We start from the raw sequence: 26,080 nt of genomic DNA, 5'->3' as shown, positions 1-26,080 counted from the left end.
CTAGTGAGGCCAGCAGGGGGTGCTCACCCTGTGGTCTGTGTGGGTCCTAGCGCCCCAGTGTAGTGATGGGGACACTATACTGTCAACAAGCACCGTCCTTCGGATGAGACGTTAAACCGAGGTCCTGACTCTCTGTGGTCATTAAAAATCCCATGATGTCTTTCGAAAAAGAGTAGAGGTGTGACCTCAGCATCATGGCCTCCTAACAGTCCCCATATTAGCTGATTGGCTTCAGCACTCTGTCTTCTCTCCACCAGAAAGCTGGTGTGTGGTGGGCGTTCTGGCGCACTATGGCTGCCGTCGCATCATCCAGGTGGATGCTGCACACTGGTGGTGGATGAGGAGATACCCCCTGACCATGTAAGCGCTTTGAGTGTCTAGAAAAGCGCTATATAAATGTAAGGAATTATTATTATTATTATTATCTCTGTCTTATCCGAATTTAATTGGAGAAAATTATTTGTCATCCAATCTTTTACATTTTTAACACACTCTGTTAGCTTAGATAATTGGGAAGTTTCATCTGGTCTCGTTGAGAGATATAGCTGAGTATCATCAGCATAACAGGGGAAGCTAATTATGTATTTTCTAATAATATTACCAAGGGGCAACATCTATATTGAAAATAGAAGGGGGCCTAGAACGGATCCTTGTGGCACTCCATATTTTACTGATGATAAATGAGATGACTCCCCATTTAAGTAAACAAAAGGGTAGCGATCGGACAGGTAGGATCTAAACCATCTTAGAGCCTGCCCTTGAATACCTGTATAGTTATGTCATGATCTATGGTGTCGAACGCAGCACTAAGATCAAGTATGACTAGAAATGAGATGCAGCCTTGGTCTGACGCAAGGAGCAGTTCATTTGTAATTTTAACAAGTGCAGTTTCTGTGCTATGGTGGGGCCTAAAACCTGACTGAAATTCTTCATACAGATCATTTTTATGCAGGAAGGTGCTCAATTGAGCAGACACAACTTTTTCTAAAATTTTAGACATAAATGGAAGATTTGAAATAGGCCTATAATTTGCCAGTACACTAGGATCTAGTTTTGGTTTCTTAATAAGAGGCTTGATAACCGCCAGCTTGAATGGTTTTGGGATGTGACCTAAAGTTAACGATGAGTTAATGATATTGAGAAGCGGTTCTTCGGCTACAGGTAACAGCTCTTTCAGTAATTTAGTGGGTACAGGATCTAATAAACATGTTGTTGGTTTAGAGACAGTGATAAGTTTATTTAGCTCTTCCTGTCTTATGGTTGTAAAGCACTGCAGTTTATCTTTGGGTGCGATGGATGAAACTGAAGTGTTAGATGCTGTAGAATCTACATTCGCTATTGTATTTCTAATGTTATCTATTTTATCAGTGAAGAAATTCATAAAGTCATTACTATTTAACGTTGGTGGAATATTTGAATCGGGTGGCGTCTGGTAATTTGTTAACTTAGCCACTGTGCTAAATAAAAACCTTGGATTGTTTTGGTTATTTTCAATGAGTTTGTGTATATGCTCTGCCCTAGCAGTTTTTAGAGCCTGTCTATAGCTGGACATACTGTTTTTCCATGCAATTCTAAAAACTTCTAAGTTAGTTTTTCTCCATTTGCGTTCAAGACTACGAGTTACTTTCTTGTGAGAGTGAGTATTACTGTTATACCATGGTACAGTACGTTTTTCTCTAACTTTTTTTCAATTTGATCGGGGCAACAGCTTCTAATGTATTAGAGAAAATAGTGCCCATGTTGTCAGTAATTTCGTCTAATTCATGTGTATTTTTGGGTACAAATAGCAGTTGAGATAGATCAGGCAGGTTATTCGCGAATCTTTCTTTGGTGGCTGGAACAAGAGTTCTGCCCAGACGGTATTGCTGCGACATATAGTTAATATCAGTTATACGCAGCATGCACGATACAAGGAAATGGTCTGTAATCTCATCACTTTGAGGTACAATATCTATAGCAGTAAGATCGATTCCATGCGATATAATTAAATCTAGTGTATGATTAAAACGATGAGTGGGCCCGGTGACATTTTGCTTGACTCCAAAAGAGTTTATTAGGTCAGTAAACGCAAGTCCTAATGTATCATTTGCATTATCAACGTGAATATTAAAATCTCCCATTATTAGCGCCTTATCAACTGTAACTAGAAGGTCTGAGAGGAAATCTGCAAATTCTTTTAGGTATTCTGTATACGGCCCTGGTGGTCTATACACAGTAACCAGAGCAAGAGATACATTAGATTTCTTTTGCATGTCTGACAGAGTAACATTTAGCAGAAATATTTCAAAAGAGTTAAACCTGTATCCTGTTTTCTGGGTAACATTGAGAATATCACTATATATTGTTGCAACACCCCCGCCACAACCAGTCTGACGGGGCTCATGCTTATAACAGTAGTTTGGTGGAGTAGACTCATTTAGACCAAAATAATAATTTGGTTTTAGCCAGGTTTCAGTCAAGCGGAGTAAATCAAAACTATTATCTGTGATCATTTAATTTACAATAACTGCTTTTGGTGTGAGTGATCTAATATTTATGAGCCCAAACTTTAAAAATTATTTTTGTTCATTTACTTTACATTTTTCTGGTTTAATTACGATAAGATTTTTTCTAGATCCTACATTATATTTATATTTTGACCTCACTATTCGGGGAACAGACACAGTCTTAATAGTTTTTACAGCGCAAGTACTTTTAGCATTTAAGCGGGTGGAACAAAACTCATCATAATGGTTATTTGAGAATTGTCTTACTAGTCACATGGAGCGAAGTGTCCTGGAGATGTTGTCACACTGTAAAAAAGAATTTGTTGAGTCAACTTAAAAAAATTTGTTACCCCGCTGCCTAAAATTTTTTTGTTATCTTGACAAAAAATGTCTTGTTGAAACAACTTCAAATTAGAGTGGAGTTAGTCCAAGTAACACATTTCTTTAAGTTGACTTGACTATTATTTTCTAGTCCAGTCAACTAAATCATGTTGTGTCAACAGGGATTTTTTTTTTTTTTTTACTTCGATCAATAATCATAAACAAATGTTACCCCACTGCCTTAAATGTTTAAATAAAAATGACAAAACACTTTTTTAATGTAATTTATTTAATGATAGAGACAACACTTTCATTCACATTTAAATTGAACAAGCAATTTGCCGTCAACACATCAACTGATAATTGATAAACAAAACTAAAAAATGCAAAATAAAAACATACGTCTAAAGATCTGAACCGACACTTGAAAGTGTGATGTATAATAAATAGCATTGGCATGGGATTGAGAAACAAATAGTTGCATTTCAATTCATCAGATCAAAACCACAGGGATTGTTTTTAATTTCATAACTCAATATGAAAATCAGAAGGTTGAACTCTGCATATCAACCCTGCACAAGTTCACATGCACTCCCCCCCCCCCCCACCATAATGCAAGTCATGGTCAAAATGAGAAACTAAGATATATGTATATAACATCACAATTAGTTACAAAAAATGAGTGTACTGTACTTCTGTATAATAAGATATAAATGGAATGAATGCACATGGAAGCACAAAGACCTAAACAGTCAGATTCTAAATTTCATAGCACAACATGACCAGACAGAAGTGTTAACATCAGAAGGATCTTGAAAGTTTCCAAACTCTCCACCATCATAATGCTACATACTGAAAATGTGTACATACTGTTTAAGAAAATGAGAGGTGAAACAACATTTGTTTACATGAGAACATGCATATTCCAAGTCATTGGAACTTTAATGTACATTCTATAATGTAGTGAAAGGCACAAAAGAACCTACATTTCCTTAAAAAAGAAAACAAAAAAACACTACTTTTTAAGAAAGAGTGCTGTGGAGCCGATGGACACATCATGAACACTGAAAAGTGAAAGTGACATGACATACATTTGTGCTCTTCATTTAACCCATCCAAAGTGCACACACACAGCAGTGAACACACACCGTGAACACACACCCAGAGCACATCACATTGCTGTTCCTCAGTTACAATCAGAATGCCCTCTTCAATTTCTTTCTCAACATCCTTAATGTCACTGGATGGCTGGGAAAAGAAAAAAATATTAAATTACTTAATACATTTATAACTAATGAACACACATATGTACATACACTATTAAAGTTGTGTGTTTTGTTAAAAGCACAGCTACCAATAAAGGCAAATTGTAATTCACCTTAAAGTGGAATATATTTTGAAAAATTTAACCAAAAATGAAAGTCAAAAGTAAATGGTGCTCCTCAACGGTTTGGTTTACAAACATTCAAAATAACTTCCTGTATTAAACTGTTTAAAGCCTGTACAAATTTCTTTGTTCTGCTGAACACAAAGAATTTAAAATCCCATGGGAAGATACGTGTAAAATACACCCCCAGAACCAACTATACTAAAAATGGGGGGAAATTATTTTCTTCACTGGTATTCTACATGATTTCTGAATGACATAAAATGTGACAAACCAATACAACATGCTCAGGTTTTTTTTCTTAATCCAAATCTAAGTGTCTAATCTGTCACACCATTTATACAATGATCATAAAATATATTGGTGTAAATGGGTATTCCTTTTAAATAATAGTCTGTTGCACTGCATGTTCAGAGTAAAGCATGACTCTTAAAGGGTTGGTTAACCCATTTATGTTTTACTCACCCTCATGACATCGTGAGTGTGTATGACTTTCTTCTTTCAGACAAATCCAGTCGGATTATATATAAAAAAAATTATGGCAATAGATGGGTGCTTTTTTTAACAGTCCAAAAGTAGTAAAATAATGTGCATCAATTCATAATAAAAAGTACCTCACATGGCTCTGAGAGGTGAATAAGTGAATAAGAGCCATTCCGGGTGGATGAAAATAGGACATAGGGGTCATGCATGCACCGATGATAAGTGACGAACACGGAAGAGCGGAGGAGACAACAATACGCCAATCACGAAGTAGAATCACAAAATTAGGCTTGCACGTATGATAGTCAGTGGAAGAGAAAAAAAGTGTTTACATTTAAATATGGATATTTTTCTTACAAAAAGTGCATCGATTTGCTACAGGAAGCCTTTATTCACCACCCCAGAGCCATGTGAGACACGTTTTATTGATGGATGGGTGCATTTTATTTGACTATTTTTGGATTGCTGAGAAAAAAAACACACAGGTCTTCTGCCATTAAATAACTTGGAAGAGCCAGAACAATTTTTAATTCAACTCAGATCAGATTCGTCTGAAAGAAGAAAATCATATACACATAGGGTGCCTTGAGAATGAGTAAAACATGGCCTAATTTTATTTTTTTGGTGAAATAATCCTTTAAGCAAAGTTGGATTCAGGATACAAAACAGTATTCAGCAAAATAATAAAGAATGGCTATGTCCATAAACAGGGTTTCTGGTGGTTTTATGAAGATAAATTCAACACTTTATAAATACATTTTAAATACCAATTATAGAAAATTCAAGGAATAAAACTGAAGGGAAAATAATGTCAAATTATGTTCTCTAAATTTTGAAGCTGTTTTCCAATGCAAATATCTACATTTTCGTAAAGGGTTCACCCAAAAAAGAAAAAGAAAGAAAATTGACATTTACTAAACCTCAAGTTGTTTTTAACCTGAATTAGTTTATTTCTGTTAGTCCCAGTCCCAGATCGTCTAACACAGTACACAACCCCACAACGAGTTACAACCCCAGATCATCCAGATTTCTTCTTCTTCTTTTACCTGGATCACATCACTGCAGACTGATGGTGCTCAGTTTGGTCATCCACAAGCGTAATCCCAGCAGTCATGTCCTTGATGAATTCCTGCGCAGAGCCTGTGTGCTTTAATAAAAACAAAGGGATGCATTAAACAGGGCCTTACAATCGTAAAGCTTATAGACTCCAATACAAGTGCATTTGTAAATAAATAATTTTACTTACAACTTTGTCCAAGCTCTACCATGTAAATGCCATTTGCATTATGTCTGCATAGCATTTTGATGGATAACTGCAAAAGGACTCGCTGTGGTCCATCCACAGGATTACTGAATTCTGCGCTGAATCTTCAGTCATTCCAAAATATCATAAACATGAAAAATACAAAAACATGTTAAAACACTGTAAAATAATAAACATACATATATAAATAAATCTTTACAGAGAAAGTCAAATGTATTGACAAGTTTGTTTTAAATGCCAATGACAAACTATACCATCCAGGCGATGCTTTTAAATGACACAACACAGAATTATAACACAATAAAAGGAAATTTAACACATTTGTGTCGATCGTTATTGTATCTCTGTTTATACAAGATATATGCTATTATTACTTTTATTCTAAAATATATAGATTTGAACGTATAAAATTTACTTATGACCTATATTCACCATAGACTGTATAAAAACAGATATTCACGCAGCATTACACTGGGTTCTAGTGAGGCACTTGAATGACTAACGTTACTTCAGAAAACTGAAAGAAGAGTTTGTAACGCTACCATAACTTCATCTGAACCGTAGACTGTAAAAAAATCATCAGAACTAAGCTTATGTCAGCGATATCAAATGTAACGTTAAGTTACGCGCTCCAGAAGAACTCTGAGGGAGGTGCTCATCTATGCTGCTCATTCGTTTCCCTTATAACATGCAGAAAAGACACAGTAGAAATCTTCTTTTTTCCCCCTAATTTTTCATCGATGTATATTCTGACGGATGTCTTACGCTGTCAGGTTTAGAGCAGTTCCTTTTTTTTTTATTCCCGCCGTTCTTAATCCATACAGTGATCCGATGAGCTCTCGCGCTCTTTTTGAACGGTCTCTAACACAGCTCTGAGCTCAAGTGATACATACAAACTGTATTTTTATCGTTCCCCACATAAGTTCAGCTCCGCTGTCCCGCATGGGAGAATATCTGTTTTAATATTTATAAGGAAAATACTGTGGAACCGCCTGTATTTTGAGGCTTCAGAGTGCCGCGAAACTAACATTTACATACAGTAACTTACATTCAGAATATAAGATTCTTTAAACCATACTTACTCTTCTGAGACAACAAATGTAATTTTACACATTAAGCCAATAAATACGAATATTTTACTTACCAAAGTTGTATTCTAGTAAAATGTCCAAACTTTGAGGAGAAACTGACTAGTATGGCTGACAACTTTCTTCTCTCTTCAACAGCCTTCACCAGAATGAGGAGATCTCGCGATAAGTGATGTTGTGAACGTGATATTGCTATTGAGTTGATTCAACACATTTTTTTAAGTTATGAGGACAAATAACCTAGTTCAGTCAACTTTCAAACTAGTTGAGACACTGAAAACTAAAATTTTTTAGTTGAATGAACAAATTCAGTAACTGCAAGTTGTGTCAACATAAAAAAATTCATTGAAACAACTAGACTGCTAAATAATTTTTTACAGTGCAGAGAGCAGCTCCGCTCCGACTCTGCTGGGGTGTAATCCATCAGCGCGAAACAGTCTAGGACGCTCCCAGAAAAGATTCCAGTTATTAACAAATAGCAGTTTCTGTTCTTTACACCATGACAACAACCATTAATTTAAAGCAAAAAGTCTACTGAACCTTTCGTGATTTATGTCTTATTCCTCTCATCGTGAAGCAAACAGTAAAATAAAATAAAAACTTGAAGAACAGTCTGGCTGCTTTTTCTTCTGTGTGGGCGTATTCAAGCCGCGCGCTTCAATTTGAATCTGAATAGCGTGTTAAGCGCGGGGGCGTGGTCACATTAGATATAATGAAGGGAGACATGAAAAACAGACATTGCGTTGTTTTCATATGGATTACTTTATCTCAGAATATTTGTTTTCGGTAGCACTTGTTTAGTTTAAAAGTAGACATTTCAGGCTTTCTATAGATATCTCTCTCATGTCTCTTCGTTGAGTATTCACGGAGTTACAGTTCATTTTAATGATGTGTTTGTAAATTAAGATCAGCGCACAAAGGCTGCAGACAGCGCACCTTGTTTGTTTATTTTATAAGTGCACCAAGGTTTTTTGTTATGTGTGTATCCAAAAAAAAGTAGACCCTTTACAGGTTCGATTGATGTATTGCTCTTATCTGTACGATTAAAACTGAGAGTGTAATTTAAGTTCTTTTCGGGGTTATCAGGAGAAAATGACTCAAAACGCATATATGCGTTAATCGACTTCAAAGGGTTAAAGCGCTATATAAATAAAGGTGATTGATTGGATTGATTGATGCAATACTACTTATAGGTACTCAAGATTAACAGGATATTGAGTGAAAACAAGCATTTTTATAAATCTAAAATAATATGTATTTTAAAAAGCTAATGAATTTAACTGGTGATATAGTTTTATATAATCATTTCAGAAATTTTTATAAATTGTTAAAAGTGTTTTTAAAAATGGTTATAGATCATCAAAAGTGTTTGGCAACAATTTATAATAAGCTCTCTTTGGTTTACCTTAGTTAATTCATTAACTAACATGAACTAACAATGAACAATCTATTTTTCAGATCATTTATTAATCTTTTTTATGTTAATCCTATCATTAAAAAATGAATGTTCATGTTATTTCACAGTATATAAACTAATCTTAAAAAAAAAAAAACTGTAAATAAAAAATGTATTAATAAATGATGTATTAAAATATTTTTAACTAGGCTTTAATTAGTATGTATATATACAGAGTCTCTACAGCGCCTATACACTTAGGGTGGTTTCACACTTGGTTCACTTGCCTGGTCTGAACTCGAGTTCGGTTGCTCCCCCACCCCCCTTTTTGAGTCCGAAGGTTCTCTTGCATCATCAAGCCAGCAGCTGTTTACCCCGTTGCTTGGTAACAACAGTGCAGGAGAAGACAGCAAATGCATAATATTACTCTCTGCACTTTTATGTATTATGTTTTTGAACTGTTCGTTTTGTTTATAAAGCTTAGGTCCAAACGGCACTTGCGTCTGTCTTATGAATGTAAGTTCATCTGAAAATGCTCTAAAGAATGTTGAAGGCGAACATAAATGAGATCTACAGCTCTCTGCTTGCGGCGCGTCAGTCACGCTCATCAGGAAAGTGAGTGAAACACAAACACACCTTTTCATCAAATAATTTGTCATTAAACGCGGTTCACGATTTGGTATGATTGCATTCACATAACCAGCGAACCGTACCAGAGTTCACATGAAGCTTACCCCAGACCACCGTTTTTAAGCGCACTCGGGTACGGTTCGCAGGTGCGCATCAAAGTACTGAAGACAGCGTTCACGTCATCCAAACTAACCGAACTCTGACATCAATCGAACCCGGGTGTGCACCAAAAGTGCTAGTGTGAAAGCACCCTTCTAGATCTCATTGAACCGAACATCATGTTATAGGCTCCGCCCAACAGGAAGTCAGCTATTCAGGGCTGTTTAAAAAAAGCATGCTCTGGAATTTGATATACTCCTCCAAGGACTTTTAACTGTTTGAACTGAAACTTGGTGAACATGATCATAAGATATTGGGGATGCAAAATTGGCAGTGGATTTTTGATCTCAAACGGTTTGCCTGTGGCGAGATGATGAATTCATGGCGAAAAATGAGAAACAGGAAGTGCTAATAGCATCCACATACATTTTCAGCTTTTTATCAAATTTCAGGGGTTTGTTGGTTGTATGATGCCGATCACATATATGTTACTTTTAGGAGCCAAAGTTATAGTGCCACCAACTGGCAGTAGGAAGTGTATAATTTTTCAAAATGATTTTAATTCAGCATCTAATTTTTACTCGATTTGCTTGAAACTTCATCATAATTTCAAAGCAAGGCCAATACAAAACTTTTGAGGGGATATTAATAGCTATAATATTGTTGCCATGGCAACATGTAAAACTGTCTTGCTTCAGGTGTGTTTGATTGGGGTTGGAGCTAAACTTTGCAGGACAGTCGATCGCCATTAACAGAGTTGGACGCACCTGTGCTAGAGGGTTACTGTCTATCTGCTCGCTGGGCACAGTTTTCCTGATGCCACCGGGGTGGCGGTTGCATTGACAGCTCGGGCCCGCCATCGCTGCTTGCAGCTATATTTCTTCTTCTTCTACCGCCGCAAGCCTATGGCAGCCCATAGAACCGATTGCGGGAAAGTTGTAAAACTAGGCGCACTGATAGAGGACAGTCCCAACATTAACCATAGCCAATTTGGAGTCTCAAACTCACTAGCGCCACCATTTGTCCAAAGTTGCACTCATGTTTATGATGAATGATATCCAATTTTCCCATGTCAGCCATTTTTTTTATATTGGCCATACTTCATGTCCGCCATTTTGATTAATATTGGAAACCTACTTTTTCGAACTCCTCCTAGATCGTTAGTCTAATTTTCACCAAATTTGACAATGATCATCTTCAGACCCCACTGGCCAAAAGTTATAATTTCGTGTCAATATATGAAACCGTTCTCGTTTAGTGCATTAACAAATTTGCTGGAAAGATGCCAAAATGCATCTGAGGCTGTATCTCTGCACCCCTTTGACATATTTGTACCAAACTTTGTTTGTGCCATTGTCACCTCACACTTGACCATGCCACATCAATTTAGTAACAGCACCATCTATTGGTCAAGAATAATAAACCATTCATTAACCATTAATAATTACATTTATAAAAATGCTAATAACTTTTTATTGCATTAGCCTATTACAATGAAGCTTATGCCGACAACATAGATACCAAATATGCCAGAATAAGCTGAACTTCCGGTCCGCCATTTTGATTTATGTTGAAAACCAACTTTTTCAAACTCCTCATCAACCATCGGTCCGATTTTCACCAAATTCAAGTCAGACGATCTTCAGACTGGGCTGACAAAATGTTATGGATTTTGTGTCAATAGACAAAACCGTTTTCGCATACCACAGCAATGAATTTGAGGCATCATGCCAAAATCACACTTCAGCCTGTATCGCTGCAATGCTTTGGCATATTGACACCAAACTTTGTGTGTGCCATTGTCATCTCTCACAGAACATGCCAAAATGATTTGACACCTCTTGGTCAAAAGTGATAAGCCATTTAATCATATTGCTAGTGGTTGTATTTGAGTTTTCAGCCATTGCAATTACAATCATCCCAAAATTGCTGTAATTGTTCACTGTTGCATTTGGTGTGGTCCTCCATGCCATGCTTAGTTCATAAATTTGCCACTGGAGTGCTCGGCCCCGTAATTGCTGCTTGCAGCTATATTTGATTTTTCAGCCATTTAAATTACAGCCATCTTAAAATTGCTGTAATTGCTCATTGTTGCCTTTGGTGTGATGCTCCATGCCATGTTTATATCCTCAATTTGCCAGTGGAGTGCTTGACCCCATTATTGCTGCTTGCAGCTATATATTTTTTTATAGTTATTGTCCTTGCTGTTGTTACATTCCGGCTCAAGGAAGTAACAAAATAAAGGGATCAGAGACCAAAATTAAATTAAACAAAATATTTATTTTACATCTAGGGGCTATATGATAAAGAAAAAAGATGTTAGACAAAAAATAAGCAAACAATAAAGAAAAAAATCTATATGAAGGTCCAGCTCCTGAGCACAACTGCAGGATAGGGGTCAGAGCTCCTTCCCACAAAGGATAGCCATCTTAAATACTGCTTTCAAAATTCAACACAGGTGTGGATCCTTAACTGGCAACCTAAAGGAAAAAAAGAGAAAACCGAACAAACCCAAAACAAAATTGAGCCGTAACACCTCCCCCCTTAAAAAGGGAGAGATTCTCATTAGAAACTCTACCTTATACAAGTTCCAACCCCCAAAAATTTGTACAAAAAGTTAGGGTGAAGTTAGTATCAATCATTAACTATTACAACTCCCCAAACTCTACCCATCTCTTAGTTTCAAAACCAGCAATCTCCCGGCACCTGGAAAAAGCTAAATTAAGGAATTAAAAAACAACAAACGGGAAGAGAAGAGAAGTAGCAATAGTCAAAAAACTTATTCTCCACCACATGGGGCACGGGACAAAGCGTCAGCTAAGATGTTATCTACGCCTTTCACATGACGAATATCCAAAGCATAAGGCTGGGTTATGGTCCGTGTACACCTCAGTTGGCATAGTCCCACAAGACAAATACACCTCAAAATGTTGCAGGGACCAAATCAATGCTAACGCTTCTTTCTCGATGGTAGAATAATTGGTCTGATACAAATTGAATTTTCATGAGAAATAGCTAACAGGGCGATTTATACCACTCTCATCAGCCTGCAACAGAACAGCTCCCGCTCCAACCTGACTAGTATCCCCCTGAAGTTTGAATGGTTTATAAAATCGAGGAGCCGTCAGGACAGGGGACGATGTGAGCAATCGCTTAACATTCTCAAATGCCCTTTCACATTTTGCAGTCCACTCAAATTTTGCCTTTGCTTGCAACAAATCTCTAAGTGGGTCAACAACAGAAGAAAAGTTCGGACAAAAACTTTTGTAATACCCAGTCATTCCTAAAAATCTCATCAATTCAAGTTTAGTCTGAGGGCTATGAAATGTGTCAATCGCTATGACTTTAGCACGTACAGGTCGCACTTTGCCCATTCCGACAACCTTGCCCAGATAAGTCACAGTCGCCCTGGGCAAACTCACACTCCAGGTTGACTGTGAGTTTGGCATCAGACAAATGCTCAAACAACTCACAAATTCAGCTAAGGAGTTGATTTTCTGAATCAGACTCCAACAACAACTAAGGTAGACCTTCCTCCCAATCACCTTTTAACTCAGTGCAATATGCCCTCAACAAAGATTTTAACGTCTGATGAAAACGTTCTAGGGCACCCACTTTCCGCATGGTACGCACTGGATTTGTTGTGTCTAATGCCAAGCTGCCGGAGAACCTCTTGAAACATGTTAGATGTAAAGTTTGTCCCCTGATCACTCTGAACAACTTTTGGAATTCCAAAAATAGATATGAACTGGGACAAGGCTTTTACAACTGATCGTGTGGTGATTGAACACAAAGGAAAATCAGTGCGCCTAGGAGTGCTCTGACACACTGTCAATAAGTAAATGCTACCAGACTGAAGGTGGTAAAGGACCAACACAATCCACCAGAAGATGTTGAAAAGGCTGTTCCATAACAGGTATGGGATACAAAGGTATGGAAGCATATGGGTAGCATTATTCAATTTGGGATGTGATATGCAAAATGACAATGCAATATGTAAAATGGCAATGCATTTCTGTATTTACATTTACATTTTCCAATACATTTGTGCAACGTTTGGTGCAAAATGAAAATGAAAATTAAATTACATAATTTTCATTTGCCATTTACTACACCAGTTTTAAAATGTAAAATGAATATTAATTTTAACGCTTTATAAGTTGCAAAATTAAAATGAAAATGTATAACAGAAATGATTAGATATGTCTAACATGTTAAAGCAAAAACTGTGGCAAAATGATCATTTAAATGCTATTTTTCTTAATTGCATTAACGCTCACAGTCAAGACACTTACGATTGCATTTTCATTCGGTGTCCCGCAATGAATGTAGCAAAACTCAATGTGCACATTGAAAATGCATTCCGAGCCGATCACGTGTTCCCGCCCTCGCGCCACGTCAATCATTGTGTGAAGGCGGGGCTTGTAGAAGGTCAGAGACTCAAATCTCAAGAAGAGGATTCAATCAAGTGAGACAACATGGACAAGACAGTTGGTCCGTGTATGTTTTGATCATTTCGGTTTATGGCTTCAATATTTCATCCGGATTTGTGGGCGGAGCTGAAATGCTGCTTTCATCTGATTGGTCGAATCGGATCGGTTTTCATCTGACAGCCTTCAGCTCGGTCTTGTCATTCTTTCAGGCAGAATAAAAGTCAGTGCAAGTGAAGCACTGAAATGACTGAAACTACGCTCACTGTTAATTAGCATAATATTTGAATCAGATGTAGCTGGGCAAATTCGTGCTGCTGAGACCTGCAAATTATTTCTAGGTTGTAGTATTGTATGAATATTGTCCCACTGATAAATACAGTGCAAATAGTTCTGTCCCTTTGGATAACAGTAAAGTGGAAATTAAAATCAATAATAGACTGAGCAGTTCCATGTCTGTAACATTTACCACTCTCATCTTTTAAGTCATAAGGCACTAGGTATGTGTGTGTGTGACATTAATAAATAATTGTAAAAATGAATATAGTTACATTTCTAAATAAAAATAGTAAAATTAGCTCTATGCTGCTCAGTGCTCCTGTAGCCTACCCCAGAGCGCCCTCTCGCGGCTGTAGACGGTAATGTTTTCTCTTGGTCTTGAATAAATGTGACATATAGTCCAGTGCGACTTATATATGTTTTTTTTCCTCGTCATGACGTATTTTTGGACTGATGCAACTTATACCGAAAAATACAGGTAACATTATTATTATTATTTATTATGAGAGTAATTGACACAGACTAGAACTTTAATGTTTCACCCAATTCAGCTCATATCTTTAGACTCGTCCGACTCGTGTTGCTTGTATAACTGGCCAGACTTACCTTCCCAAAAAATCCTATTTAATTTTATTTCATAAATTTAACTATATTTATTTCCACTTTACTGTTATCCAAAGGGACAGAACTATTTGCACTGTTTTTATCAGTGGGACAATATTCATACAATACTACAACCTAGAAATAATTTGCAGGTCTCAGCAGCACGAATTATGTGCCCAGCTACATCTGATTCAAATATTATGCTAATTAACAGTGAGTGTAGTTTCAGACATTTCAGCTGAAGGCTGTCAGATGAAATCCGATTCGACCAATCAGATGAAAGCAGCGTTTCAGCTCCGCCCACAAATCCGGATGAAATATTGAAGCCATAAACCGAAATGATTAAAACATACACGGACCAACTGTCTTGTCCATGTTGTCTCACTTGATTGAATCCTCTTCTTGAGATTTGAGTCTCTGACCTTCTACAAGCCCCGCCTTGTTCACACAATGATTGACGTGGCGCGAGGGCGGGGACACGTGATCGGCTCGGAATGCATTTTCAATGTGCACATTGAGTTTTGCTACATTCATTGCGGGACACCGAATGAAAATGCAATCGTAAGTGTCTTGACTGTGAGCGTTAATGCAATTAAGAAAAATAGCATTTAAATGATCATTTTGCCACAGTTTTTGCTTTAACATGTTAGACATATCTAATCATTTCTGTTATACATTTTAATTTTAATTTTGCAACTTATAAAGCGTTAAAATTAATATTCATTTTACATATTAAAACTGGTGTAGTAAATGGCAAATTAAAATTATGTAATTTAATTTTCATTTTCATTTTGCACCAAACGTGGCACAGATGTATTGGAAAATGTAAATGTAAATACAGAAATGCATTGCCATTTTACATATTGCATTGTCATTTTGCACATTACATCCCAAATTGAATAATGCTACCCATATGCTTCCATACAAAGGCACAGATTTTAGGGTTTGGTTTTCCAGTCAGCTGACAGATCGAACAAGTCTTAATATGCTGCCTTACATCACTCTTAATACGAGGCCAGTAAAAATACTGCAGCAAATGTTGGTAGGTATTATTTACGCCCTAATGACCAGACACCCCGCCATGAGCAGAATCCAACACTGCATTTCGCAAAGAAACAGACACAACTACCTGTATAATTGGTTCAGTCAAACCTCCCTCTGTGCTAGAAGTCCACTTCTGCAAAAGTACCCCATTTTCAATGAAGTACCTATTAACGGAACTCTGTGCTACATCTAGAGATAAAGCACCATCAAACAGTGAGTTCAGAGATGAATCCTCTTTCTGAGCAGACACCCAGACCTGATGGGGAATAGAAGGCAAAGCAAGGAGACCAGGCACTACCCTCTTAGAGGTAAACAAATCCTTCAGATCACTTAGTTTTGCATCGGCTGATTGTTTATGCATTGCACGCGTAAGTGTACAAGACACAAATCTGGATACTGCTGGGAGATATCAGTGTCACCCAATGGAGCAGGAAAAGTAGCAACCACAGGTGGAGGTGGAACATCACCCCATACACGGTCACCCACCAGATTATTCCCCAAAATCACTGAAACTCTTTCCATTGGTAATGAAGGATGGACTCCCATCACCACTTCTCCATTTACTAAATCAGATTGGAGAAACATGTTATGTAGGGGTACAGACAATGTTTGCAATCCAATGCCGCGAATCAGCTTCCTGTATTGGACTCCTGAGTAAAAGGAAGGACAGTTTACAAAATGAATGATTCTGATGCACCCGTGTCTCTGAGAATCTTAATAGGAACCTTCTCAGTACTTCCTAGCAATGACACACAGCCTTCTGTAATGAAGGGAGCATACCCAACATATCAAACATTGCAAGGTACCACTGGTTTCTTCAGACTCTGTAAAATATCAAAACAGTCAGAATTATTATCTGTCTGAACAGATGAACACGCATCAGTTTTCCTTTAAGTGCTAAACAATCCATTTTCCAGTGTCCCTTTAAATGACAATAAGCACACCGGTCATTTTTATAAGCTTAACTTTTAAAATTCCTCTCACTCTTATCAGACAAGGCATGTTGAGCAGTTACACTCTCTGTTGGACTATCACTGAACTTGAACCTACTTTTCTTGACTTCACATTTATGAGTGAGTACATACTCATCAGTAAGAATGGCAGCCTCTTCTGTAGATACAGGGCTCCAAACTGCGACTAAAACTGTCGCATTTGCGACCATAAATATTAAAATGCGAGTGAAGTTTTTGCTGAGGTCGCCACTGGCGACTAGGCATATTTATTTACATGTTATCTCTTAAAAAATTGCATGTAATGCCTTTTTTCCTGATTGTTTTGCATTCACATCTTTTGTTATATTCGCGCATTGAGAGAATGCGCATTGAAGTTTTAGTGGGAAAAAGAGTTTTAAACAGTCCTCATCTGCCGTGCAGCAGCGCTGACACACACCTGATAAACGCGCGAGAGAGAGATATGATGGAGAGAAAGTGCAGAAAAACAGCGTCTATTTCGTTCATAACTTGAAAAAACTACAAAAGGTAAAGCTGTCATCCGTGTGGATATTGGCAATATCGTTAACAGTTCTCGTTTATAATCATAAGGCTTCTTCTTAACAAGATCTTAGTCCATGCTGTGTTCTGTTAATGCATGAACTTCATTATTTGACGTGCACTTGCTGTCCAGTAATCGCAAAAAGCTTAGTGCTTTGTTACTTTTTAATTTACAGAGTATCAGCTTTAAAATTATTCCAAATGGTTCTTGTCACATGACCTGTGGTACGCTTGCAGGATTCTGAAAAGTTGAGATGTTTTTAACTCGATGCGGTGTGGACATGCCTGGGAAAAAACGAGCGCGTCGCTTCCATTATGAGCACGCGCGCATACCGCGTGCCTACATTTGAAATAACGAACATGACCGCGCAAAAGACTTGACATGTGAACGGTCCCTAATGCGGCATGCGCGATCGCGAGTAGTGCCTCAGTTCAAGCAGCACGTTAACCTATCATACCTTGCTCTTTACTACTAGAGTACATAATGAACATGAATTAACATCAAAAGGTAGGCTTTTTTATAAGAGATTCTACAGTACAACACTTTCAAACTGCAGAAAACGTGTAAAGCTTGTAAACATTGCAACGTAATATTAACCTCAGTAGCCTTTTGGTGTCCATCATCAGTCAGCTAGAAAAATAACTATAAAGAGGAGCATTTTGCTATATTTATGAGCTATTGAATTTTAATAATTTTACTTAACCTGTTGTCTACATGATTCAACTCCTCCTATAAAATTTAATTTTACTAATTAAGAAAAACAGATTGAAAGTGTGAAAGACATGCACTCTTAAAAATAAAGGAGCTTAAAAGGTTCTTCACAGAACAATTTTGGTTCCACAAAGAACCATTCAGTCAAAAGCTCTTTGAAGAACAATCTCTTTCTGTCCTTTTCATAACCTGTTATTGTCTTCAAATGTTAAAGGTTCTTTATGAAACAATTTAGACAGGAAAAAAAGGTTCTATGGTATCATGAAGCACCTTTATTTTTAAGAGAGTATGACAACATTTACAGGATGCATTGAGGAGGACCCCAAACTATACTCAGGGGCCAAGTGTTGCTTATGGTCCATGATATTGGTACAGATTTTGTGTAATAAACAACGCATGACTGTATATTTCAAGTTGGAAAAGACATTTAGCTCCCACTTTAAGTGAACCTTCATTCCCAGGTCATCTACAAGATTGATTAAAATGCTGATAAAGTCAAGAAAAGATGAGACATAAACATGTCAGTATGATTAAAAAGTTAAAATGTAAAATAAATAATTTAAAACACATAAAACATGTTTATTCTGTGGCACCTAAAAAAATCATTTGGCGCCTAAGTTTTTTTCTTATAGGAGCCAATGGCTCCTTACTCTATTTTTTTGTTTGGAGCCCTGAGATGTAACATTTCGATCAGTCAAAAAGATGGAAACATGCTCAGACAAAGTGCTTTTAAACTGTTCTAACAGGAACAACTCATGAAGATCTTCACGACTGGTTACACCTGAAGCAGCACACCAGCGATCTAACTGGATTTTTGAATCTATCACAAATTCACAATACGTCTTTTCTGCAGGTTTTTGAATATTTCTAAATTTCTGCCGATAGGCCTCTGGAACCGGCTCATAAGCTTTCAGTACAGCCTCTTTAACCTTATGATAGTTTTTACTATCACGAGCATTTAAAGAAGAATAAGCTTTTTGTGCCTTTCCGGTTAACACACACTGCAATATCAAAGACTGTTCAGAATCTGGCCATTTCATAACATCTGCCAAACGTTCAAACAAACTGGAGAATGTGTCTACATCAGTTTCACTAAATTTGGGTATCAGCTTAAAATTATTGGCTACATCCAACCCTTTTCTGACCGAACTGGTTAGACCACTTTGTACTGTCCATTTTACCCTCACCAATTAACTGAAACTCCAAAGCCTCAACCTCCAATTTGCGAATTTCAATTTCACGATTCAATTTCGCCTTTATCTCTAAAAGCATTAGTTTTTTTTCGTTGCTCAAAAGAGAATGTGGAAGCAATAACTGAAGATTGTGCAGCACTAACATCATCAAAACCAACAGGCTTATCAGGAACAAAGACATCTAACTTAACTAGAGCGGCTTTAACAATTAGTGCAACAGACTCCTTTAACTTTTTTTCTTTGGTGGTTAAACAGATCTCATACTTAGCGGTCACCTCCAACAACTTTTCTTTCGTTACAACAGTTCTCAAAAGTTCTCTACTGAGTGAGCGAGCGCCTGAGGGGCCATTCACATATCTTTCTGCTCCTTTCCAAAGCGCTCGGGCAGAAGCGCTCATGAGGCGTCTGCCTTTGCTAAGCAACAATGACGTGCTCTCTCCATGAGACGCGGAAATTTCAGCAAAGGATAAATGGATTTGCAGCTCTAAAAATCGCTTGCAGTAGCTCTGCTACTAAATTTATTTCAAAATTGCAATCCATATACAACTATGATCAGCTGTTCCTTCATCTTGGCTGAGCTTTCAACGTTGTTACGGGAAAGGATGAAGCTATATATATATATATATATATATGTGTGTGTGTGTGTGTGTGTATATATATATATATATATATATATATATACACGCACACACATCTATATATATATTTATATATGTATATACATATTTGTTGTTTGTAGGTGTCAAGGTACAGAAACTAAATAATTAAATGTAAAAAGCACTGGATAGTCTTCATTGTAAAAATGAAATATACAATGAAACCTACATTTATTCAGACACCTTCAACATTTCTCATATTATTACAGTTTTGCTATATATATCAAAAAATATATCTGGTGTCTGAATAATTTTTGGTTTGACTGTTAAAACTACAAAGTAGTCAAGAGCAGTGAGTGATTTTCATTTTCATTTTCTTGGATTAACATTACAGCAGCCAGTCGCTAAATTAGGCGCGGTCACTTTAAGAGTCGATGAACGCATCCAATATAATACACATCCCATTTTTTTCCTCAACTGTTTACTTTCACTTAAGAAATAACTGACTGTTTTTTAAAGCATAATTTCCAAGGTGGATATTTTTGACACATTTCGTATGTATTTGTCGGCACTTGAGCAAAAATAAGCAAATTCGATGTTCAAGTGTTTTGATCAAAACACTTGAAAACGCTTATTTTTAGCATCTCGAGACGCCTTTCTCTGTGTGAGCCCTGAACACCAGAACACCGCGAGTACTGAATCGGGCTCTTTCACATCTTGTTGTTTGTTTCAAACTGCGATTTGTATTTGTTCGTTCCGGTGCAGGAGGGACTTCGAGGAGAACTTCGCAGAACAGAGCTCGGTTCAGTGTCACTATCCGTTAGGCTGGCCTCACCCAGTCGGTTATATAAAATATCAAGGTGAAAGTCATCATATCTTGCTTAGTATAGACCCAGCTCCCAACCCAACTTTGAACCCAACCCAACTATCGCTCGATAAGAGTCTCGCGTTAAAGCAGCACGTTAACGGCGATAACGGCCCACCACTAATATATATATATATTTAAACTATTTAAATATTAAAGCATCCAAAAACTAGATGCGGAAAAGCTGGACAGAGTAGCGACACTGAACCGAGCTCTCTTCTGCGAAGTTCACCTCGAAGTTCCTCCTGCACCCAAACGAACAAATGCAAATCGCAGTTTGAACAAACAAAAAGATGTGAAAGAGCCCAATTCAACACCACGGTGGTCTGGTGTTCAGGGCTCGCGCAGAGAAAGGCGTCTCAAAACACTAGAACATCGAATTTGCTTATTTTTGCTCTTGTGCTGACAAATACATACAAAATATGTCAAAATATCCACCTTGGAAATTATGCTCGAAAAAAACTGTCAGTTATTTCTTAAGTGAAAGTAAACAGTTAAGGAAAAAAATGGGATGTGTATTTTATTGGATGCGTTCATCATCTCTTAAAGTGACCGCGCCTAATTTAGCGACTGGCTGCTGTAATGTTAATCCAAGAAAATGAAAATCACTCACTGCTCTTGACTGAATTTCTTTGTAGTTTTAACAGTCAACCCAAAAATTATTCAGAAACCAGATATTTTTGATATATATATATATATATATATATATATATATATATATATATATATATATATATATATATATAGCAAAACTGTAATAATGTGAGAAATGTTTAAGGTGTCTGAATAAATGTAGGTTTGATTGTATATTTCATTTTTACATTGAAGACTATCCAGTGCTATTATATGGTTTCTGTACCTTGACACCTACAAACTTGAAAAAAAAACTTAAACATTGCTGTGAAACAGGAGTAATGTTGTTTGCACCTTGTGCAATGTGGAATCAGTTTACAGCTTTTTCAAGCAGTTTGTGATGCATTTTGGAAACAGGAGATGAGCCCCTTTTCTAACGCACCACCTAGCTTGATGAACCCCTTCTCAAAGACTTACTGTTTGTCAATTTTATTTGGGTAACACGTATTCTGAATGCCTTCGGCAGAATTCGAATGAGACATTTTAATCTAGATTAATCTAGATTAATTTCAAGATCACAGTGAGATTAATCTAGTTTTAAAAAATTAATCTATGCCCACCTCTTTTTATATATATATATATATATATATATATATATATAAACATAGTGTTTTTTTTCCTCCAAATTGCAAAAACGGTTTGTGCATTGTAATTCAAAGAAAGTCTGTTTTCTTTTTTTCAAGTCTGTAATGCATGTGTATTTAAATCCATGTAAAAAAAAATACAAATACAAGAAGTGAAATGTGAGTGTGTTCTTATTTCTCTATAGGGTAAGGAGATTATTGAATACTACTTAAGGGAGCTAGAAGAAGAAGGTATAACTTATCTACCTCGGTGGAGCCCTTGCCCACCATCACCCACAAAGGCAGTGGTGCCAGTTGTTATTCCTGCATTGCCCATCACTCCCACAATCTCCATTGAAGCCCCTCCTGAGTGCTTGAATGAGATTCAAGTGTGTAAAGAGGGCAGCAGTTCTCCTGGCAGCCTGAACGACGCCCTTGTAGCCAGTCCAGATGGTTAGTACCAACACTGTTAACACTCTGGTCTTTTCTACACTCTAAAAAAATAATGCGTTTCCTCAAACAAAAAATAACGCAACATTTTGCATAAATTCTTTTGAGTTATGACAACTTCTAATGAAATTATGTTCAACCAACAAACTACACTGAGTTCAAACTCACAGCTGTGGCACATGATAAATGTATGCTAAATTTATATTTAATTAACAAGATGTTACTTGTTACTGGCATTAGTGCAGTCATTGCTAATAGAGTCAATGTAATGTTTTACATGATGTTAACGTCATAACAAAAACTATTTTAAATGTCAAACATAACAGCATTAAACAATAACAGGTCTAACATTAAAAGCAATTTCATTTCAACACCTACTCTCCTTATCCAGTCCTATGCAAAACATACTGGCAACAAAAAATCCACTACCCAATTTCCAAAATTAACAAATACAATTTTGAGTTACTACAACTTAACTTTTAAAGAAATTTAATAAACACAGAAATTTGAGTTTAAATTACACACAATATTAAGTTAATGTAATAATCAACATAAAAATATAATTTTTATCTTGCAACCATGCATTTAAGTTGTGGTAACTGGACCATTTGAGTAATTTTTTTAGAGTGATACTTAATATTGAAGAACATTCTATTCATTTTACATTCCTTTTTGTATTTTGCCTCAAAACACGTCTATACAACAAATAAAGCATCATTTATTCATTTTATTAAAACTTGGCGTAAAAAACAAAACAAAAAAAACGTTAATTTAACTTAACATATAAACAAAATTTAAGGTGTACTAGATGTCTTTTTTTTTTTTTTATCGATGTTTAGATAAGCTGGATGCTGACTACATCAAACGGTATCTGGGTGATCTCACACCGCTTCAGGAGAGCTGTCTGATTCGCCTGCGCCGCTGGTTACAAGAGACACACAAGGGCAAGGTGAATTGTGCACGCATATTCAGTCTTTTTGATGTTCAGTCAGATGGATCATTATCTATTGAGATGTGTGAGTAATGCCTGATATGTGGACATTGAGATTATTGGCATCTGAACGCAATTTAAGATATTTTGGGTGAAAACCGGGAGGCTTGTGAGTGTCCCATAGACTGCCAAGTAAATTACACTCCAGAAAAGTATGAAAAGCATAGTCAGAATAGTCAATCTACCATCAGTGGTTCAACCGTGATGTTATGAAGCGATGAGAATACTTTATCCGTGAAAAAAAATATATATATATATATTCACTTCATAACATTACGGTTGATGGCAGATGGAATATTCTTACGAGGTCTTTTGTTCTTTACCCGACCTTGACAGTGTTATTTACTTGGCAGTTAATGGGATGGTCACAAGCCTCCTGGTTTTCATCCAGAATATCTTAATTTATGCTCCTAAGATAAACTTCAACGGGTTTGGATAGACATGGGGGTAAGTGATCAATGAAACAATATTCATTTTAGGGTGGAGTAACCCTTTAATGCATAATTACATATACAAATATATATTGGATCCATCTAATAATTATTACTCTAATAATTAGAGCCATCAATTTAACATATATATATTTTTTGTTATGTGATAGTTATTTTTTCTTTTCTTCTAAATTGCACTTAATTTATGTATTAAGGATATATATATTTTTTAAGTATAGCACCATGTATTCCGAAAATTCATCAATGATCAGTTTTACGTCTGGTCACATTTAGTCAGTGGCAGTCTAGAAAACCTACCTGTCTAGCTTAGTTGTTTATCCTCCTGTCCTATCAGATCCCAAAAGATGAGCACATTCTACGGTTCCTGCGTGCACGGGACTTCAACATAGATAAGGCACGGGAGATCCTTTGTCAGAGTCTGACCTGGAGGAAGCAACATCAGGTAGACTACCTCCTGGACACCTGGAGCTCTCCTCAGGTGTTGCACGATTACTATACCGGAGGCTGGCACCACCACGACAAGGGTAAGTGAGCATGGTGATGCCCTGTCAGCTAATGGTATTTCTATCATTCATGCATAGCCAATACATACATGTCTTGCATTTTTAATGCAATTAACGCACATGACCCGTCTCTGCCCCACATGCATTATTTTACATTTTATAAGGTGTGTTCAACTTGAAGAAGCACTGTTCAGACCGATCAGTTTATGACATCAAAAGTAATGAGATTTGAAAGCATGCAGAGCCATGTGCTATCTAAAGCTCTAACAGTACTTGGATGTCATACACCAATTAGTCTGCACAGTGCAACAACTCAGTTCGTAATATATAGCCTATTAAATGCAGTTATATGCTCCTAAAATTCAAGATATTTAGGAAAAACACCCCTGTATGACACTTTCTCATATTTATATTATATATGAATGATATGGTTAAGCAATATAATTCGAGCAATGAGTGCATTATCACACGGGTGCTGTTTTTGTCCCTAATAGCGTGTGTGCATATCTGATATTGATTTTAAACAACAACAATTCAATAAATAAGAACTTAATGTTGTGTTATATTTTAGACATAATATTGTCTGTATTTGCTGAGGTTGGCCAACGCAAATATTAAAGTCGCAGCAGAAACGTTTTACATCTCAAGCAACTGCAAATGTATTATTGACTCAGTGACTTATTCATTTTGACAGTGCTTCTTAATCCTGGTCCTGGGAACCTCCTGCTCACATTTTCTTTAGCGTTTCCACTGAACAGGGTTTCCACGGAGGCCGTAAAATGTCAATGTCAAAAAGTCATAAAACGTCCGGATTTTCCATACAAGGTCATAAAAAACATTTAGTCACGTCTTAAATTGATATGCTAGTCCATTAATTTGTTCTTTCATCAAAATGCGCTCGCAATGGCATTCATTTGTTATTAATCGGTCAAAATCAGCTGATCTGAGTTTGCTGCACTCAGAAACCGGTGACTGTGAACAAATCAGCAGAGCTTGTACGAGCTTTTGTCATCGTTAAATCTTTCTCAGATGTTTCCATATGTCGAAATTGTTTAGCGCATCTATCTGTGCATGATGATGTCCAGTGACTGGCGAGCGGAGCTTCTCAAAGTTGGGAATAATCGAAGGAGAGCTGCGGTCCTCGGTTGGGCAGGAAAAAGCTAAGCATGCTGGCGCTTGAGTGTAGAGACCGCGCGGGATGGATTTTTCTGTCCCGCTCCCGCAAGATTTTATCCCGCTCCCACAAAAATGTTATTTTCTCCCGCTCCCACGCACGAATGATCAAGTTTTGTCCCGCTACCGCCTGCAAATTCCTGCGGGTAAAGAATAATTTTTTTTTTTTTTTTTAGTTTTTTTTTTTAGTTTTTTTTTTTCTATGCATTGCATATTCTGCCTGCTACTCGTTATGTTTTCAATTGCTCCCCTGTTGAATATAAATTTAAAAGAGGAATTTAGAACATAGAACATAGAAATACAGTAAAAAAGTAAGAAATGTAAATAAAAAAATATACCTATTAGGCTATAGTATAGCCTAATGAATTATATAATAATAATAAACCTGGATTTATTTAATGTTCAAAGGAAAATTAGCCTATACTGCTTAAGAATGGCTTATTTTCCTCAAACATTAAACAAACAAAAAAAATCATTTTTCCTCAATAACAAAATAGACCAATTTTAAATATTTAGCAAAATAAATAAATAATTAAAAATAAATGGAATTTTACAAAAAATTGTAGACTACGACGACTAATGTAGTCCGTGAAGGAATAGCATGTCGTTCATTGATGAGGGCTTCAGATTAATCCATCTCTGCGCACTTATGCGACCGCAATTACTGAAAGCCCTCTCCAATGGTGCGCTGGGAGCTGGAATGAAAAGTAGCCTACATGGCGTGTTACTTTGCTTAATCTTCGAAACTCTTGATATCGCCTTTTCCACCACTGGATCTCTCGCTATTTCGGAATGGAATTACACGTCGCTGTCCATGGTTTCATCAGCATCCTCCCATTCCGCAAAGTCTATTTTATTTTATTTTATTTTATTTTAGTCTATTAGAAATAAAGGTTTATCTGTTTTTAGTAATTTTATTTTGCTAGATATTTCCACTTTGCGGGAGTCC

General features: G+C 36.7%; 1 protein-coding gene across 2 annotated transcripts in view; it reads left to right on the top strand.

Annotated features, from left to right (window-relative positions):
• si:dkey-237i9.1 (SEC14-like protein 1) overlaps positions 1-26,080 on the top strand; it is a 109,584-nt gene that overhangs the window by 71,803 nt on the left and 11,701 nt on the right. For both annotated transcript variants that reach the window (XM_026213988.1, XM_026213989.1), the window contains exons 6-8: positions 21,769-22,015; positions 22,852-22,961; positions 23,790-23,979. In XM_026213988.1, coding sequence (XP_026069773.1) covers positions 21,769-22,015; positions 22,852-22,961; positions 23,790-23,979 — 547 coding nt within the window. The remainder of the gene's footprint in view (positions 1-21,768; positions 22,016-22,851; positions 22,962-23,789; positions 23,980-26,080) is intronic.

Source organism: Carassius auratus, chromosome 31 (genome assembly GCF_003368295.1).
Source record: "Carassius auratus strain Wakin chromosome 31, ASM336829v1, whole genome shotgun sequence".
NCBI lineage: Eukaryota > Metazoa > Chordata > Actinopteri > Cypriniformes > Cyprinidae > Carassius > Carassius auratus.
Note: the sequence above shows the minus strand (reverse complement) of the source record. Positions and strands in the feature narration are given on the sequence as shown.